Genomic DNA, 18,459 nt, shown 5'->3' with positions numbered 1-18,459 from the left:
GAGAGATTTTCATGCATGAAAAGCTTATATTACGCAAAATGCCACGCGATTTCTAATTTTTAGCTGGATTTTTAAGTGTAAGTCACTAAGGTTATCTCGTGTAGCTTGAAAAAAGTTGCATTGTCAGTAGAAAACATTTTCAAGTTGCTCAGATATGTATGTGTGTCAGCTTTATGTACATATATTCCCCAATGATGTTAAATGGTGGATCGAATATTTAAACGATTTTTAATCTCACTACATCACAAATCACATTATATCTCAAATTTCTCATGCCTCACTATTTCTCATTATATCTCAATGAGATATGATTTGTGAAGATGAGATGAGATTTCTGCAACCCTGATGGCAACTATAGCCACAATAGACATCCAATCATTTTATCATCAAATATACCGCACAATATGTTATAATTGAAACAATTTACCTTCTCAGCATAGTCACATTGCTCAAGACAATGGCAATTCCTGCAGTCAAGAGTCCAAATACGTAGAAGCACGCCCCTGACATGACTTCAAGTGCGACGTAGAATTCAACCATGAGAAGGAGTGGCCAGTAACATGGAATTGATGGATTGGCCGCATTTTTACAGAAATCAAATCCTGAACCCAGAAACGGTGGGATGCACGGTTTCAGGGTGATTATGATGGGAATGGCCAAACTGAAGGCGCAATAGGTGGCAGGAATCAATGGCCAAAGCATGAAGTTCATCAGCAGATCGATCTTGCGCTTCGGAAAGGCTTGATCTGTGAAAGATTATAAAATATGCAAATTTTCTTCATTGAGGAACATACCGATAACTATAGTATAGTTTGTGCATTTCTATGTATTATGTAAGTAGGACTTCTGCCCACCGAACGTCTCACTACTTTGTGTAGTTAAAGTATTCGAAATTTTATCACAATATTGCTAACATGAGTGGGTTTATCCGGACATACGTAAATAAAACAATTGGAAATTATCATTCTTTTTTTGGTCTTGAGCATTATACGAAAAGTTACTATAGCTTTTTAGCCCGAGTCAGGGCTTATGTACCCGTCATGTCCGTCTGTCTGTCCGTCTGTCTGTCTGTCTGGTTTGCGATAACTGCCGTAAAACTAATCCGATCGACTTGAGATTTGGTACACATGTAGTATGGGTCAAATGAGGAGTTAAGTTCGAAGATGGGCGAAATCGGTCAAGTGGTTGACCGGTGGGGGTCATATAGGTGGGAGGGGTATTATGCATCAAAATTTCAAAATTGTCGTAGAAAGCTGAAATTTGGTGCCAAGGTTGATAATGGTTTCTAATGAAGGAATACAAAGTAAAATTGCAAAAATTTTCATCTGGACGGACCCTAGGGGGTGACCCATACCGATTTTTAAAACTTATCCAATCGAGCTGAAATTTGGTACATAGTTTGTTAATGGCTACCAATGGAAGAATATGAATTGAAATTCGACACATTTTCATCTGGACAGACCCTATGGGGTGACCCATACGGATTTTTTAAATTCATCAAATCGAGCTGAAATTTGGTAGAAAAATTGGTAGTAGCTCCAATGGAACAATATGAAGTAAAATAAGAAAAATTTTCATCTGGGGGACCTTATTGGGCGACCCAATAAGGTGACCAGGGAGAAAAATATTTGTGCACCAACAAATGTATACGAACCTAGTCACCCGCGTATCTGAAATTTATATATGTTGCGTCTAATATTACTAGGATAATATCCTGAGAGTTTTAGGAAAAACTATACACTCGTTTCAAAGTTATGGTCACAGTCGATACTGGTGACGAAGGGAAAAAAATGTGTGCACTAACAAAATTTAGTGATTGTGGATAAATTTTGGTATATGGGTTACTAAAGGCTCTTAATTGAATAATTCGAAGTTTTAAAATTTTAATTTGAAAACAGATTTACGCCTGACTCGGGCTATATCAAGTCTGCACTGTAGGTTTTACAACATCAAATCCCGTAAGCTATTAGGTGGAAACAAGTATATTTTCACAATTTTTAAGTACGCTAAATTAAATTTAAAACAGTGCGCACAATTATCGGTAATGTATTTATACATCCAATATTAAATACGTAAGAAGTAGTTGCATTATGGTAGAAGGTGAGTGAGACTTATAAATCCCTGCTTTGACTCATTATATTTAATGTTTTTTCATTTTCGAAAACCACGTATGAATTTAGAATCGCAAGTATATATCGGAGTTTAGAAGTATATAAATGTTACTTTGGGTCGAGCATAATCGAACCAGCAACCTTTGTTTAACGTACCAATATGTTATCATTTCCCTACACTCACGACTCATCTAAAATTAATGGACGATACAACCCATAAAAATCGCCTATAACTTACGCTTTGTCAGTACTTTTTCCATTATTTTTGCTGGCTCCACAAACCATGGGATAGCCTTGTAATCAGTAAAATCCATTTTAACAATAATTGATCCAGTATAGACAACCAGGAACAGGGTTGTTTGGATTTTCGTCCTAAATTCTATCCGACTTGCCATCACATCCCTGACACGGACCATCATTATGATGTTGTACACGAGAAGCAACATCCAGCGCCCTCTAATCAAAATGCGTTCGGTGCTGGACCTCTGGCTTCGAACATTGTCAGATTTTCTATCCCATTTGTACGGAAGCTTTAATATTCGTGCCTTCTCAAAGTAGATAATGCAGGACTTAAAGAGCTTGAACAGTTTTGTAAAGTTCATTTTTCTTGAATAAGAAAAAGACACGGGGATGCGTAGTCGTCTTATGCATGTGGGTCGTTCGTCACCATGAAGCAAAGACTGATACGCTTATGCATACGGGTCATTTGTGTATCCAATTTTATTAAAATGTTCTCCTAGGATCCGTAAAATATTAATAATGTTGGCAGCCACCGACACGTTCCGGCAATGTTTTGTGGAAACAATAGACACTGAAATGTAAATATGTAGAAGGGGAGACGAAACTTGTTTTATGAAATTAACATGGTTTGCTATATTTTCTAGTTTAATAGATGATCGTAAATAGAGGCAAGTTAGTAATTCCTGGGTTAGGTCGGCCAATATTAGATATTTTAGTGAGCTTACATAGTTACTAAATATTTACAAACGAGCACATATCCATGCGTTGTAAGAGTTGACACGCGGTCATTAACTTTTAATCATGAACATTCTTAAATTGACCTGATAAATCCTTCGCGATCTACATAATATCTCAATATCGTCACTTGATATTTATTTCATGAAAGTATGCTCAATATTGAGCGATGCTGGGCACCGAACACGGTACCTAAATAAATACATATAGAAGCAACACAAGCAAGATTTTCATGATTACCTGGTTGGATATATCGTCCCTGACAACTTTTCATTATGTGCGAGAAACACAATATTTTTATGCGTTCAGTACAAAAGAAATTTTGGACCAAACTATAAAACTCATCCTGCACGAAAGTTTTTAAAATAACCTCAATCCATCAAATGCTTACACCATGCGAAACTTTCAATTTTCCATTGTGATTGTCAGTTTCTACATAGTTTTCTTGCAAGAATGTTCAAGAATTTGAATTGTACATTGCTAGACAAGTAGTTGAAGCTTCTTGAAGAAAAAATATTTTGGAAAACATTTTTTTTTCGACTCAAATAAATTTAGGGAATTTCAACCCTTTATTACATATATTTAAGATTAGTTCGTACAATGAGAATTCCAAACAATTGAGAATTCCAAACAAAACAAAACATTTTGGAAAACAAAATTTGACTGGGTTGGCCGTACGGCAATGGGAGACACAAAAGACACATAAACGTCGTTTTCTTGACTGTTGTGACAGATAAAGTATATGTAAAATTATTTTTTCCTGCGGGTTTTTGTTGCTAGCAAAGATCAACATATTTGGAACATTATTTATGAATATGCCCGCGGTACTAGTGTTGACCTCACATATTCGGAAAGAAATGTAAGCGGATTAAAAAAAATTGACTTTTACCCCTGTTCACATTCTTGGCGTAATGTAAAAATTTCTATATTGTTTTTTCCTGAGTATGGGGTACCTTAGTCCTCACTACCATATTCAAATGCTACTTTGATACTTATTGAAACTGAATTTTTATACTACACTGTGCGACGAAAATCGTGTACGCAAATTGTCTTAAAATCGTTCGCATGGAGGTGAAGCCATTTGAAACATTATTGTCCAAATTTGTTTATCAAACCCTGTAGATACATAAAGATTCGCACTATTTATTGAGCACCCCTCGTATATGCTTACTCCTATTGATATCACTTTTCCCACTATACCGCATTCATGGACAAATCAAGTAACTTGACCCCTCAAACTTTTTAACCCTAGAAGGTCACAGAGGTTAATTTTGACCTTGCCTTTAATTTAAATTGTGTTGAGAAAATCGAGATGTGCAGCAAATCAAAAAATTGGGATAATCTAACCAACGAGCATTTTGCTATCATAGCAAACCCAACGCTCAACATGGTTGGGCGTTCAACGTCCTTTGGACGCAATGCAGTATGTAATCAAATAAAACCTCAAGTCCATTTCCTCTGCTTAACTAAAACCTAAAAAATTTCTAATGTTATAAAAAAATGAAAAAAAAACAACCATGCAAATGATGAATTCGTGAATTTTTTAATGCTTGTCAGAAACTTGTCAAAAATCTTGAAAACTTGAACTCGTGGAAAAGTTTTAATTGTTTGAGAACGCTAAGTCTGGTAAAATTTACAAATTAGTTATATGAACTTCTAGTAACAAGTTGATGGAACAAGGGAAGCTTTTGAATCTTGCACATGTTAATTTATTGATGATTTATTCAGTTATCGTGAAATCAACGTTACATATACGTAAGAAGCTTGGGTGAAAATGATCATGCATAGAATTGGCTGGTCTTTATGCATAATCACTTTATGCATATAACACGTCCATAATTCTGCATAATTCTAAAGAATTTATGCATATTGCATTAGGTATAAAAAACTATGCATAATTTATTACATATTGTTATGTTTACAAATGTTAACTTTTTTATGTGGAAAATTTTATATACAAATTATGTATCCAATCTTAGCAAGTTGTGCATAATTTGGCATAATTATACGCACAAATTCCATGCATAAAAACCGGCCAATTCTATGCAGGCCCATTTTCACCAAAGAGAAGAGGCCACATATGTATAAAAATCGGGATTTTTCGGTCACACAATTTACAGACATCCCTCTGCTACGTAACATGAAGTAACTAAATTCAAATTCAAAATAAGATTGAAGACAATCAGCCTGGAACTCGGGAAAAAATCAAATAAAAAATCTCAGACACAAAATTACATAACGTCGTACTAATTCATAAAAGACCTAAGTGCAGGCGATGCTAAATTCAGAAAAGACCTAAGTGCACAGAAAAAAAGTAAAAAAAGACCTATGTGCAAGTATGTATTTACATATGGCTAAATCTTGCCAAAATGATTTTTCATATATATCGCGCGATTTAGCCATAAGTAAATACATACTTGCACATAGGTCTTTTTTTACTTTTTTTTCTGTGCACTTAGGTCTTTTCTGAATTGAGCATCGACTGCACTTCGGTCGTTTCTGAATTAAACACCGACTGCACTTAGGTCTTTTCTGAATTTAGCATCGCCTGCACTTAGGTCTTTTATGAATTAGTACGACGATAAACTGATCGCCGAAGGAGGTGTGGAATTTTTAGCTGTATAGTATTTTTGAATGGCAGGTAATTAATGATGTTCATACATACATATGCACAGATTGTCGAGTTTTGTGAAATATTTGTAATTTTACATGTAAAATTTTGTCTCATTATTTCGTACTAACCATTTATGTACAAATGTTCCAGAATAAATTGGAACATTTTTGTTACATGTCTGGTGCATTTTCTTCCGGCATCGAAATTGTCAATATTTTTTTTTCTGTCGCATTTTACAAGAAGGCACACATGTCTGTCCCATCCAAGCCTGTATAAATAAATACGCAAATTAAGGAAATGGAGGATTCCGAAAAACTGGTAAAAGTGGAATGAGCAAAAAATGTTAAAACCACTCACACCGCATTCCCTTGCCTTTTCCTTGATAGTTGAAGCAGCCTACTCACATCACAGTTTACATGGTTAAGCCTTACCCTCACGCTCGGAGGAGAAGTTGGAGTTGGGGCAGTCTTCCCTCGTTTTGCGTAATGCATTGAATCGCCTATCTCGAAACTTCGCATCGACCCTGTGGGGGGGAGGAGTCGACCTCAGGGAAATGCATTCTCCGGTGTTTAGAATTTGGTTTTCTTCGTCTGATGGTATTTTTTTCAAATTTTTTGGACTGGCGCAAGGTACTCTTATGCCCCTTACCATCAAGTGATGTAACCTTATGTAGACTGGTAAGGGGCATAAGAGTACTTTTCGCCAGTCCAAAAAATTTGAAAAAAATACCATCAGACGAAGAAAACCAAATTCTAAACACCGGAGAATGCATTTCCCTGAGGTCGACTCCTCCCCCCCACAGGGTCGATGCGAAGTTTCGAGATAGGCGATTCAATGCATTACGCAAAGCGATTGAGAAGGATGAAACTGGGAAGACTGCCCCAACTCCAACTTCTCCTCCGAGCGTGAGGGTAAGCCTTAAAGCGGAAGCGATACAAATTTGGTTGGAATTTTTAGTAATATGGAGCCAAGTAAGATTTCCGAATCATAAATCTAGACTAATCGACAAGGCTTTGACGCCATTATACGCAACCAGGGTTTCATGAAATCTGTTCGAAAACTTGTTTTCTAACATTTTTGGTATCATTTCAATAAAACCACTGGCACATTCACGGTTCTGCTTACATATTATGTAATTATACAAATTTATTCTGACATATTTAAATACGGGTCAGCTTTTCGTGGTGGAGAATACACATGCACGTAACTAATTATACAAGCACATATATTTACAAGAATCTTATTGAGTAACAGAAATTATTTACAAAACAAAAATTATTAGTTCAAATTTATTTCCAAAAAGATTTAATCCCTTTGATTTAACGGGATTAATCTGCATTATCTTAAATTTAAAATTAAATTAAATTCAGACATTCTCTGACGAAGCACTGTCAAACAAATAGATGGTACAATGACACCGGACCAAAATAAATTTTTAGCCATCCAGCACTCGGATTTGGTTCAGTGCGTTCTCAAGTCTAGACTTTGCAGGTGCTGGAAATATTCAGTTGGAAAGCAAGAAAAATATCTGGAATTATTTCCGTAAGTGCAAAGCCATAGAAATTTTTAATGCTTTAATGAATTTTTAGCATACAAATGTTCATAAACCTTCTAATTTTCTAATTGACAGGAATCGTACACAGATTTCTGCGGAGTTTTCAAGAATTAATTTCCAGGATTTACGGTGAGTTCTCTTAATTTATCTGAGTTTGAATCCAAATAATAGTATACGTAGGATTCAGAAATTAGTGCACTCATGAATTAGGATAAATATGTTAGGGAAAGTACACTCAAAATAAGGTAGCAATGAATCATTACCATGCGGAATGACTATGTGGCTCTACCACGTCGGTTACGATTTGTCGTAGAAATGGTAATAATAAGTTCAGGGAAATTCAAATTTAATACATAATGGTATTCACTTCCTTAATATTTGGTAATGAATTTGAATTCCCCTGAACTTATTATTGCCATTTCTACGACAAATCGTAACCGACGTGGTAGAACCACATAGTCATTCCGCATGGTAATGATTCATTACTACCTTATTTTGAGTGTAGCTCTGATCTTCGTAAATTCAACCAAGTTTGACCAAAGTGAAAGCATTTTTAAGTGAATCGGGGTCTTCACGTCAATATGATGGCATTGTACCCTGCACTGCAAAATACAACCTACATTTTTCATAGTCTACAAAATCTAGCAAAATATTGAATCGTGAATCATCAATCTTTTCGTGAATCGTGTGGAAATGTATACATGTGCATTTCCACACATGATGAAAATATAAAACAAAAACCATTAAGTGCATAAAATCACTGCCTTTTCTTAGACACGTGGACTTACAAAATTACAGGGAAAGTTTTTAGGTGACAAAAAAAATCAAAACTGGATTTACGCTAATGTACATATTTCCATACATACATACATCCGTATCCACGAACATTTGGATACCTCAATTATTAAAGAATTTAAATAATATTCATCCCATTTACATTCATTAACATTTTTAACCATTAAAAATCTAAATGATCAGGGTCGCTCAAAAAATTATGATTAACTTAAAACCTCTCCCACATCTTGTATATGTATTCAGATCATACATGTTCACATTCATTCATTTTATGATGAATGAATAAATTATTCATTCAATGTTCACAATTTTGAATGAATATTTAATGAATATTTTATTCTGATTTTTGAATAAATGAATATTGAGTGAATATCTATTCAATTCGTGTGAATGAATAATGAATGAATATTTTTTCATCATTCATTTTTAAATCAATGCTTAATACATAGGGAAAGTTAAGAAATTCATCTAATACTGTGAATTTTGAATAACATGAATAATGAAGGAATGAATGAATAATGAATAAATGTTGAATAATTAATGAATATTTTTTTTTACAAATTATGAATGTTGAATAGGGAATAAATATTTTTTTCAAGGCTTTGAATGAGCGAACTTTGAATGAATAAATATTTTTTAACATGTATGATTCAGATGTCTGGCGCAAAGGTCGAATTCCTCTTCAGGTGCGTGAACCACAAGGCGTTTGGGCCCAAATCGGTCAGCTCCTACTTCACCAGGATTGACTGCCCCTCGAACAAGATCCAATCTGCCCTGCAACCTTAGCTCGGCTGGTGGACGCTCTCCTCCTCTGGTGTCGCGACTACTTTCCCGATGTCCAACAAAATCCACATTATTACAAGGAGACAGCCCTCGCCTCAATATACTACATCTGTTATGGTAACCCCTTGTGTAGCGTGACCTCTCCGGAGATGGACATCGCCATCAAGTTTGCCATGTGGCTCTGGCTCTTTGACGATGCGATGGAAGACCTTAGCCGCAAAAACATCGACCCCTCAGTCTTTAAGGAGGAAACGGATCGTATCGGGAAAATCACGCAGGGGTGTTTCGACCCTCAACGAGCCGCTCCTCCCCCACAATGTCCCGCCCAGACCACCCCACCCCCACCGAGTAAGGACGATGTGCAAACCTTATTCTGGAATTTTGGCAACTCTCTCTACGCCTGGCATCAACTGGCTGGTCGAGCCATTATGGAATACTCGCGTAAAATGAGACGTTTTAACGTCTGCATGGCCACCTATATGCAAGCCCTGCAGTGGATGAATATTTGCCATATTGACGGCAGATATTCGGAAACGACTTTTAAAGCTTTTAGAAAGCCAAACTCTTATTTTTGCGGGATTGCGGAACTGTTAGCGGTACTAAATAATGTCGACCTTGGCGGCAACGTTATCGTGCGCCTCCGGCTTGAAGTCTTTCTTCAGACCGAGCACGTCATTCGTGAAGGCCCCTATGCTTGTTAAAGAGTCGACCACGCGGTTGAAAATCATCCCATCCTCAACCCCGTNGGTTGAGGATGGGATGATTTTCAACCGCGTGGTCGACTCTTTAACAAGCATAGGGGCCTTCACGAATGACGTGCTCGGTCTGAAGAAAGACTTCAAGCCGGAGGCGCACGATAACCTCGTGGTTTTTAAGGTTATCGAAAAAAATAAAAAACTCGAAACTGCCGTGAACCAGGTGTGCCATCTCATTTCGGAAGAGGTGGCCGACTACGGGCAACTTAAGAGGGTGCTCCTCCATCAAACGGGGGAAAATGAAGGGGTAGAAAAATATTTGCAGGTTTGGGAGGCCTTGCTGCACGGGCATCTTCGCCTGTACGCGGAATGTACGAGGTACCGGTGTTGTGGGGAGGTTACCATTAATTAGGGATTAATTGTATGAAATTTCGAAACCCGATTTTTTTTAATTACGGAAAGGGTGGGCAAGAAACTATTTAATTTAATATTTAGTTTGGAAATCCGAAATTTTTTCTGTCCAGCCCAAGTTTGTGAAGTTACTGTGAAGCTACTTCTAAATTAATTGTCTTGAAAAAAATCACAAATTCCAAAATATATTTGAAATTTTTGATAATGGTAAAAAATCGGTTCAAAACACTCTAAATTTCACTAAATTACCGCGTAGTCCCTTCGTACTCGCACCAACGAAAGATGATAGCCTTTTCAAAAAATGCAACCTACTGGTCAGGAAATTGGACAGTAGTACATGAGTTTGAACTACATGGAAATTAATGTTACCATTTTACAATTAAGGTGACTAACTTACAATGGAGACGCAAACCATGTTCAGCCCAGATTATTTTTTGACCATGTTAGTTTGAAGAGCAAGTCTTTAGAAACAACATTTGGTCCGGCACTTGCGCAGATGCGCAAAATTCAGCACGTTATGGGCGCCGGAAGTTCGCAAAAAACGCACGATTTTTCGGGCAATGCCCCAGCGCGAGCTCAACTTCGTGCGTTTTTTGCGAACTTGCGGCGCCCATAACGTGCTGAAATTTGCGCATCTGCCCAAGTGCCGAACCAAATTTGTTTGTATAGACTTGCTCTTTCAAACTAATAAGGTCAAAAAATTATCTGGGCTGAACATGGGTTGCGCCTCCATTGTTAGAAGCATGGTGACTCGATGGGGCAAAAGACGGCGAAAAAATTATTCCACTTGTTAAAGTGTAACAATGTTTGTTACCTGTTATGCAAAGCTCGGTAAAAATTTACAAAACAAGCAGAGCAAATTGTGTGAATGAGTGCAATCCTATCATCAAAAATTCAATAGCTATTAATTTTATGTTCTTAACGATATTTGTACAAGTCAGGATGTGTGTTATTTATTAAAAGTGTAATACATACATATGCATTTTTGGCTCAATTTGAGTATTAATAAACATATGAGTTTGATGTGAGTATTTCATGTTGCGTTTGAAGGAAATGAATTTGAAATGTAAAAATTAATCGGATAGCTGAATTTTAAATCTGTCAATTTTTTAGGTGGTAATCGATCCCTTAAACTCGTGGCACCTCGGTAAAATTGGAACTTTGTACTGGATCATAATAAAAACTGTGGTCACTTTTATTTAAATTGACAGATTGAAAAATTATAATCATCGAAAATATACTAAAAACGGCCATTTTTGAATGTATGCATGTATTCCAATTTATGGTTTGAGGAAATCTGTAATAATCAGTGCACGACTCGAAAAGTCGAACCCGCGCCGAAACCACAGAAATTGAACTCCCGGGTTCGAACTCGGATTGGAGTGAAGCCGAACCAGGAAACCGGGTTCGAACCCAAACCCGTGCCAAGTTCTGGTAATAACTATTCGCAAATTTCATCCGAAGGACGTTTTATGTATAATCTACATAAATATATGACAATGCCTTGTTTGTCTTAAATTAGCATAATCCAGCAATAAAATAAAATTTGGTGACGAGGCAAACGACAAATTGAGGGAGATGGACCGATTACCTTTTGTTAACGGGCTTAAATAATAAATTATCAAAGTTGCAGTATTTATTTCCTCCTTTATTTTTTACAGACGCCCGATTCTCCAGCCCCCGCGCCAGTCTCAACGCCCGTGCCAACAGGAAGCGTGGTAAGTGACTTCCCACTAAAAATCTCCGAAAAAAGACCCATCGACAAACTTGAAATGGAGGTCTCCAAACATCTGCTTTGCAGATTTTGACCAAACTAGTGTCAAATTTAATTAGTATGAAATTTGCAAACCACACGATTTCTCAATGTGCACGTTTTGGGGAGATATTTGTATCCGAAGAGGAGAAAACCTGTCGTAAAGGTGACAAATTTTACACTTGCCGAAACATCGCGTTTCCGCCAAACATGTCCGTTGGAAGATTATGTCGTTGCCTAATTTCATATTAATTAAATTTCCGATTGACAGTGATCGATTGACACTGATCTGATCAAATTTTATTAGCATACGCTGGGACACCTCAATTTTCGAATTAGAATATTTTAAACGAAACAATTAGAATATTATTTAGAATATTTGACGAAACTTATGCATTTCAGCGCTCTCATGCTCGCCGTACTCGGATTCCTTCGACATCAACTCCATGATCCGGTTTTCGCCTTGCTTGGTGTCCTTAGTCAATGGGTCCAGAGGGTCTTCGGCCGCCAGCGGGTCGTATGGTCATCTCTCCGCCGGTAAATATAATCCATTCACATTCATGCATTTCTAACTTTCTATTATGTTTTATTGTCTGCTTGATCCCATAATTTATTATTTCGGGACATTGCCACAAGTTCCATAATCTTGTCCGGAGAAGAAAAGAGTCGGAAAATTGGACGCTGCTCCTGTTTCCGTGTGAATGTCTTCCTCCCATTCTTTTCAAAGCGAGTCTTAATTTTCTCCCCGTCCGCAATGGACGCGTATGCAAATGGAGGGAGGAAGAGATTAGGTGATGGATGTGATGACGGCTAATTTTCCGTCGTTGTTAGTCCACGGTTTCATCAAAGGATTAAAAAGTCATCGGTCCCTCTTTACAAATTAACACGGTCCGATGATGAGACAAGTATTCATTCTCGGATTAAAAACTTCGAAATGACCGTGAATCCATTATTTGGAAGGAGTACGGACAGTTACATCTGCATATTCGCTCCACATACATACGTTCATAAAGAAGTAGCCTGCAGTAGCGGACATTATTGTATGAACATGCCAGTGTTTCGTTAGTGTATAGTGCATAAAAGTGCATTACATAAATGCACAAAATAAATAAAAAGCCATAAAATTGAATGAAACGCTATTAATACAGGGAATTTCGTAGTTTCCAGAAATTATAAATTTTCCTACTATCTCAAAGATAATATCCGGTTATCTAACCTTCTAAACTGATTGGGAACCTTATAAAAACACTATTTTCTTAATTTCTTAATTACTCAAATATTTAGAAAAATTTACAATATTAAAATATTAGGTGTTTACAAAATGTTGACTTTTAAGTGTACCGACCACTTATAAGTCGTTTCCACTTTTAAGTGACACTGCGCGAGCATGCGCAGTAGCTAGTATTTCACTTATAAGTGATCGGAAAATAAGTCTCCTGGATTGATTTTTTCTGGAATAAGACACTTATTTCGCTTGTTTTGAGCATCAGCTGCCGTTGAAATTTCACTCACTCAAATTTGCTGCAGGGCACTTGCTGCTCAATAAATTATTTTTCAATCGAGTTTTAATCCGTATTCAAGTTATTTAAAATGGTGCATAATTGAAATTAGTTTAATTACGATAGTGCAGTGAAATATTTAAAATGGGGAGTTCAAATGAGAGTGAAGATTAAATTTTCAATCATTCCACTTCATAAATATCATGTAATTGATATATTAGGCAAGAATTGAAAGGTTGTACCTATTGTTGAAGTTTTAGGTCTTTTTAAAGCTACTATGTTTGTTTTTGCAATGATTTTGACGTTTAATGGAATTCGGTCGCCTGAATTGCATGCAACATAAAATTTAAACAAAAAGTGGAGCATTCAAATAGAACCCACTTATAATTGATTTATAGAAATGACTTATAATTTGTGGGAAAACCAAAATAAGTCGATTGTAAACTCCTAATAATTTGACGCCTTCAATTTTGCAAAATTTTAGACAATAATTTGATTCTTTAAATTTTCTGAAATTTTGCCAACTTTTTGCCCAAAATGCTGACCGATCGAGCAATTTCTGCTGTGCATTGCCTCCTCGACGTGGGGAGTGGTTTGAAACTCTTCCCCTTCGATTGGGATCCGAAAGAAAAATGTGTCAGAAGGGCCGGAAAACGGCACCGGTTTTATTTCAAAATTCATAAATTTATAAACATTGCGATGAACGTTTTTGCCGCGGTGAGACTCGTGCAAGCCTTGCACAGGGGGAAATTCCCCCTGCTTTTACGCGTACTAAACACCGTGTGGATTTTTGCGTATACGTTGACCATGATCTGTTTCGTCCAGTTTGATAGGAAGGAGGGTGAAATTTTCAATTTGTTAATTGCTTGCTCGCTTATGTGAAACGGACGTCGAAAAAAGGTGAGAATACACTCTTAGAAATGGGGTTACGATTACAACAAAAAAGTAAACGTATGTGACGCTACCACCGTGGTTATGAATTTGTCATCGAGTGGTTACAATTGTCACTGACTAATTATAAAGTTTCACCGAAGTAGTATTAAACTGTCACCAGAGCTAATAAATTTATAACTTAACCACGGCGGTAGAGTCACATACGTTTACTTTTTGGTTATAATCGTAACCCCATTTCTAAGAGTGTACTTAAGGTTCTATTGGGTAACGAGTTGATTTGGTATAGATTTTAATGTTACTTTGCCCGTATTCAATTTGTTTAAATAAAAATTCCTAAAATGGCATCAAGTTCACGAATTTTTAGAATAAATGCAACTTTTCATACGGTAATGTAAAGTTAATTTTTGATACTACCAAAATATAGATTTGAAAAACTTGCCAACTCATTTATCATTTTTTAGCAATAAATTTCCTGAAGTTAAATCTCTAATTTTTTCAAAAATTTACTTTACTTGAAAGTATGAAAAGCTGCGTTTATCCTAAATAATGACGCTTGAGAAATTTGCATAATTTCTCTCGAACTCATTTCAAACCGAAAATGTATGAATTTTTTAAGAAGCCTCCAATAATTTCTTTATACAAATTTTAATTGAAAATGTGGATGATTTTGGTTGCAAAATTGAAATATTTTTGCGAACGCTTTCTTAAGCAAAATATCTATGTAAATATAATTTTCGGTAGATCTGGATTTTCATACTTCGAAAAATTTACAACTTCATGTTATATTTCCAGTTTTGCCAGATTATTCTGCTCCTCCTCAGTTGAAGCTGCCCAATAATAACGAGCAAAGATTGACACGATTAAGTATTCAATTTGACATCTTGGAGGAAAAAGGAAAGCCGGATTTCGTCAATACGTCACAAGTCGACCATATTTTGACGAATAGCGAAATCCAAGCGTCGAGAAGTCCAAGTCGAAAAAGTGTCGACACTCCACGTTGGGATGACGTTACATTTTTCAAAACTGAAGAAGAGGACAAAATCGAGTCCGCAAATTATGACGACGTGCCAAAAAATGTGATCCCAAAAATTGAAATTAAACCTGAAGAAGAAAAGGAGTCTGAAATGGAGGAGGTCATGGAGGACGAATTAAGGTGCGATTGGATGGCGATTTTATTTGTTGTGTCATGGATTTTTAATCTCACTCTACCCCGATTAAATCTCTTTAAGTGCAAATTTCTAAAGTTTGCAGATTTTGATTAAAATTTCAGAGTTTGAAAATTTGAGTTTTCAGATAAATGCAATTTTTCAAAATTTCATGTAATGTAAATTTACTGAATTTTTGTGTAGTAAACTATACAAAATTCTGTTAGTTTTCAACGTCACAATGCAGTTTTTAAGAAAAATGTTGATTTAAATACGTGCAAAGGTACAGTTTGGTTTGTTGTGCAAGTTAAGGTCAAATCTTACTTTTTTTAAATATGATTCAAAAATCGCATGCATACTTTTTTTACTTAAGGTTACATGAGGATTTTCTGCGTCATAGATTTGAAATCTCGCTTTACCCCTCTTGAAGTGCAAAATTTCTAAAGTGACACAAATTTCATGAATTTTCAGATAAATGCAGTTTTTCATATTTTTATGTAAAGTTAACTTTTAGTACTAAAAAAAGTATTTAAGGTATTCAAGGTATTTTAAAAACCTGCTAATTCATTTGAAATTTTTTCACATTAAATTTCTCCAAAAATAAACTCCATGATCTTTTTCAAATCGATAGTTTTGAAGTACCAAAAATTAACATTACATTAAAATATGAAAAATTCCAAAATTCATGAAGTTGATGCAATTTGAGAAATTGGCATGCAAAGAGATTGAATTGGGGTAGACTGAGATTAATGGGTTATAACGGCCTTATTCCACGTTAAGGTCGAATTCCGAACGTGACTCTGCCGCCGTGACGAAGTCCGTGTCACGCTACATTCTCGTCGGGATGTTGATGTTGGCGGGAAATCCGTTTGTACACATTTTACTTGTGGAGGAGAGCCCTTGCACGCCAAATTTCATCAGCTCTCTCTTCCTGCCGTGTGAAGGGTTCAAAAATCATGGCGTTTCCCTCCTTCAAAAGGCGCCCTTCATCGGGGTCGAGTATTACTTGACGACGGTTATTTTCTTCTCGTGGTCATTTAACTGGACCATAATTTATTTGGGGATGTCCTGGATCATTGCGGAACTTAGAGTTATGTCGTAAGCATACCTGTTCAAAAATTCATTTTTCATTCATACAGTTTAAATCATTCATCCTGATTTCCGACGGAAGATTTTCCTTCACATTCAGTCATTTTCCGTCAGACTCATTTCATTTCACTTCATCTGCCTTCATTCCTACTTCACCCCATGTATTAAGCATATTGAAAAAATGAAAGCAGTGAGATATCCATTCATTCACATTCACTCATCTGGAATTATTGAATCCTTCTATCATTTTCATTGAACTGAAAGAAAATTCATCTTCACTCAATATCATAATCAGTCAAATGAATGAAGTGTGCAGGTATGCTTGAAAGAATAAATGCAATGCAAAATCCCCAGAGTACTATTTGGTTTATAAAAAAAAGTCGTAAAAATCTGTATTCTCTACTAGTCAATTTATTTCAATAATTTCGTTTGACACTCAAAATCTTAGATAAGAATTGGGCTGCCCAATTATTGGGCACGAATCTATCATGTTTTTAAGTATTAAAATTTTCTAGAATGTTTTGTTTTGGTGTCAAACTCTTACTTTTTAAAACGTGTATGATTTCCTTCGTAAACCTTATCCAATCGAGATTAAAATTAATGTCATCCCAATTTCTGAGTGAACATCTCCAGTTTCGGAGATATTTGCATCCGAAGAGGGAAAACAAGGAGTATTACATATTTGTTTGCGAATTTTTTTTTTTGCGACTGTATTTTGCTCAAATTGAGGTCACGAGTGTCAATTTATAGTTATATCGCTTGGATTATCGTATTTGACAAATATCGCAAATACTGTAGTTTTCGCAAACTTTTTGCAGGGAAGCTTTATCCACAAAGGTTGGATCCTCCGTGCATCAGTACCGTTCCATCGAGTGCATCGCGACCTTAATGAATGACGCATTTTTCATGTACCTTTCAACGTTTCCGAACCTTCTCTTCGCCATCGTGTCCATTCTGATGTTTAGCTTCATACGCATTTGGCACTACTCACCCAGATCCAATCTCATGTTGTAAGTCTTGGCTAAGCATTTTGATAATAATAAAAATCTCACATTTTACTATTACACAATGGAACCTTTTTTCAAGCTACAACGGAATTTTCTAACAAGTTATATCAAAAAATCGAGCCAAAAATTAGGAACCACACACATGACACTTATAATTCCGTTGAATGGCCCCTTTCAAGAAAAATATTGGTGGTCAAAGTACCCACGAGCGCCTTGGTTTTCGCTTCGTGGAGAGAAAGGGAGAGAAAGTTTGCTAAAAAATTGAACTTCATTGCAAATATTTTTTCTTCAAAGGGACCATTCAAAGGAAAGATAAGTGTCACGTGATTCCTAATTTTTGGCTTGATTTTTTGACATAACCCGCTAGAAAATCCCGGTGTAGCTGAAAAAAGGTCAGTAAAACTAACTTGTATGATTTCCGAGTCTTTGTTAATTTCTTAAACTTTGATTTTGACAACAACGCATCTAATTAAATTGCATCTTATTTTAATTTGTATATTAAACATTTTTTCGACGTTATGCTTTTACATGTTGCGACCAGATTTGTAATTCATATGAAATTTTGTATTAAGCAGTGTAGCCTGAAAAAAAGTTCCATAGTTAATTAAACTGTATTTAACAGTCCGCTGTGCGGGATCCGGTGCGCTTTCGAGGCCGTGACCCCGCTGGCCGTGGCGGGCGACGTGAACGACCAGAACAAGGAGGTCGTCGCCAAGTGGAAGCAGGGCGTCGTGGCGCGGAGGGCGTCGAACAGGGCGAAAAAGGAGGCGATCGCGTACCAAAAGTCGTTCCACGCGGTGCGCTGCACGGCCGGGTCGTTGTACACGTTCGAAAACTCCATCGTTCTCTGCTGTCTGAATAATTGTATGCAGTTGACGCTCAATTTATTCCTCACGTTTAAATAGAGAGGAGAAAGTTGCGTGAAATTTGTGTTAACAATTTTGGGCGAGTAAAAAAAATATAAAAGTAAATAAATATGTATGTATGACCTGTGACCAATTTGTTCAAAATTTGGCATGATTTATTTATACCAACAATTTTCACCCACCCCTTTCACATGTCTAAGTTTTGTACAATATGCAGCTCAGGCTCATTTTTATCCACAATTTTAAACAGTGAGAGAAGGTTACATG

General features: G+C 36.4%; 2 protein-coding genes across 4 annotated transcripts; both read left to right on the top strand.

Moving 5' to 3' along the window:
• Positions 1–7,105: 7,105 nt before the first annotated feature.
• On the top strand, positions 7,106–10,281 carry LOC118438660. Its single transcript, XM_035859212.1, has 4 exons — positions 7,106–7,242; positions 7,331–7,384; positions 8,705–9,461; positions 9,580–10,281. Exons 3-4 carry the CDS (start codon positions 8,983–8,985, stop codon positions 9,938–9,940), a joined length of 840 nt encoding a protein of 279 aa, XP_035715105.1. The 5' UTR covers positions 7,106–7,242; positions 7,331–7,384; positions 8,705–8,982; the 3' UTR covers positions 9,941–10,281.
• A 322-nt stretch (positions 10,282–10,603) lies between these two features.
• LOC110859121 lies at positions 10,604–18,321 on the top strand. Of its 3 annotated transcripts, XM_035859210.1 has the most exons (8): positions 10,605–11,086; positions 11,151–11,373; positions 11,601–11,657; positions 12,095–12,229; positions 14,878–15,238; positions 16,011–16,328; positions 17,138–17,329; positions 17,949–18,321. In XM_035859210.1, the coding sequence occupies exons 2-8, from the start codon at positions 11,208–11,210 to the stop codon at positions 18,229–18,231; spliced, it is 1,512 nt and encodes a 503-aa protein (XP_035715103.1). In that variant the 5' UTR covers positions 10,605–11,086; positions 11,151–11,207; the 3' UTR covers positions 18,232–18,321. The 3 variants fall into 3 exon arrangements, with proteins under 3 accessions (XP_035715104.1, XP_035715103.1, XP_021963686.1); XM_022107994.2 differs by lacking the exon at positions 10,605–11,086 and having other exon boundaries at positions 11,232–11,373; positions 11,462–11,657; XM_035859211.1 differs by lacking the exon at positions 16,011–16,328 and having other exon boundaries at positions 10,604–11,373.
• Positions 18,322–18,459: the final 138 nt, after the last annotated feature.

The sequence above is a fragment of the Folsomia candida genome, unplaced genomic scaffold, assembly GCF_002217175.1.
Source record: "Folsomia candida strain VU population unplaced genomic scaffold, ASM221717v1 Fcan01_Sc024, whole genome shotgun sequence".
Taxonomy (NCBI): Eukaryota; Metazoa; Arthropoda; class Collembola; order Entomobryomorpha; family Isotomidae; genus Folsomia; species Folsomia candida.
The sequence above is the reverse complement of the archived record's forward strand: the minus strand, read 5'-3'. Positions and strand labels throughout refer to the sequence as shown.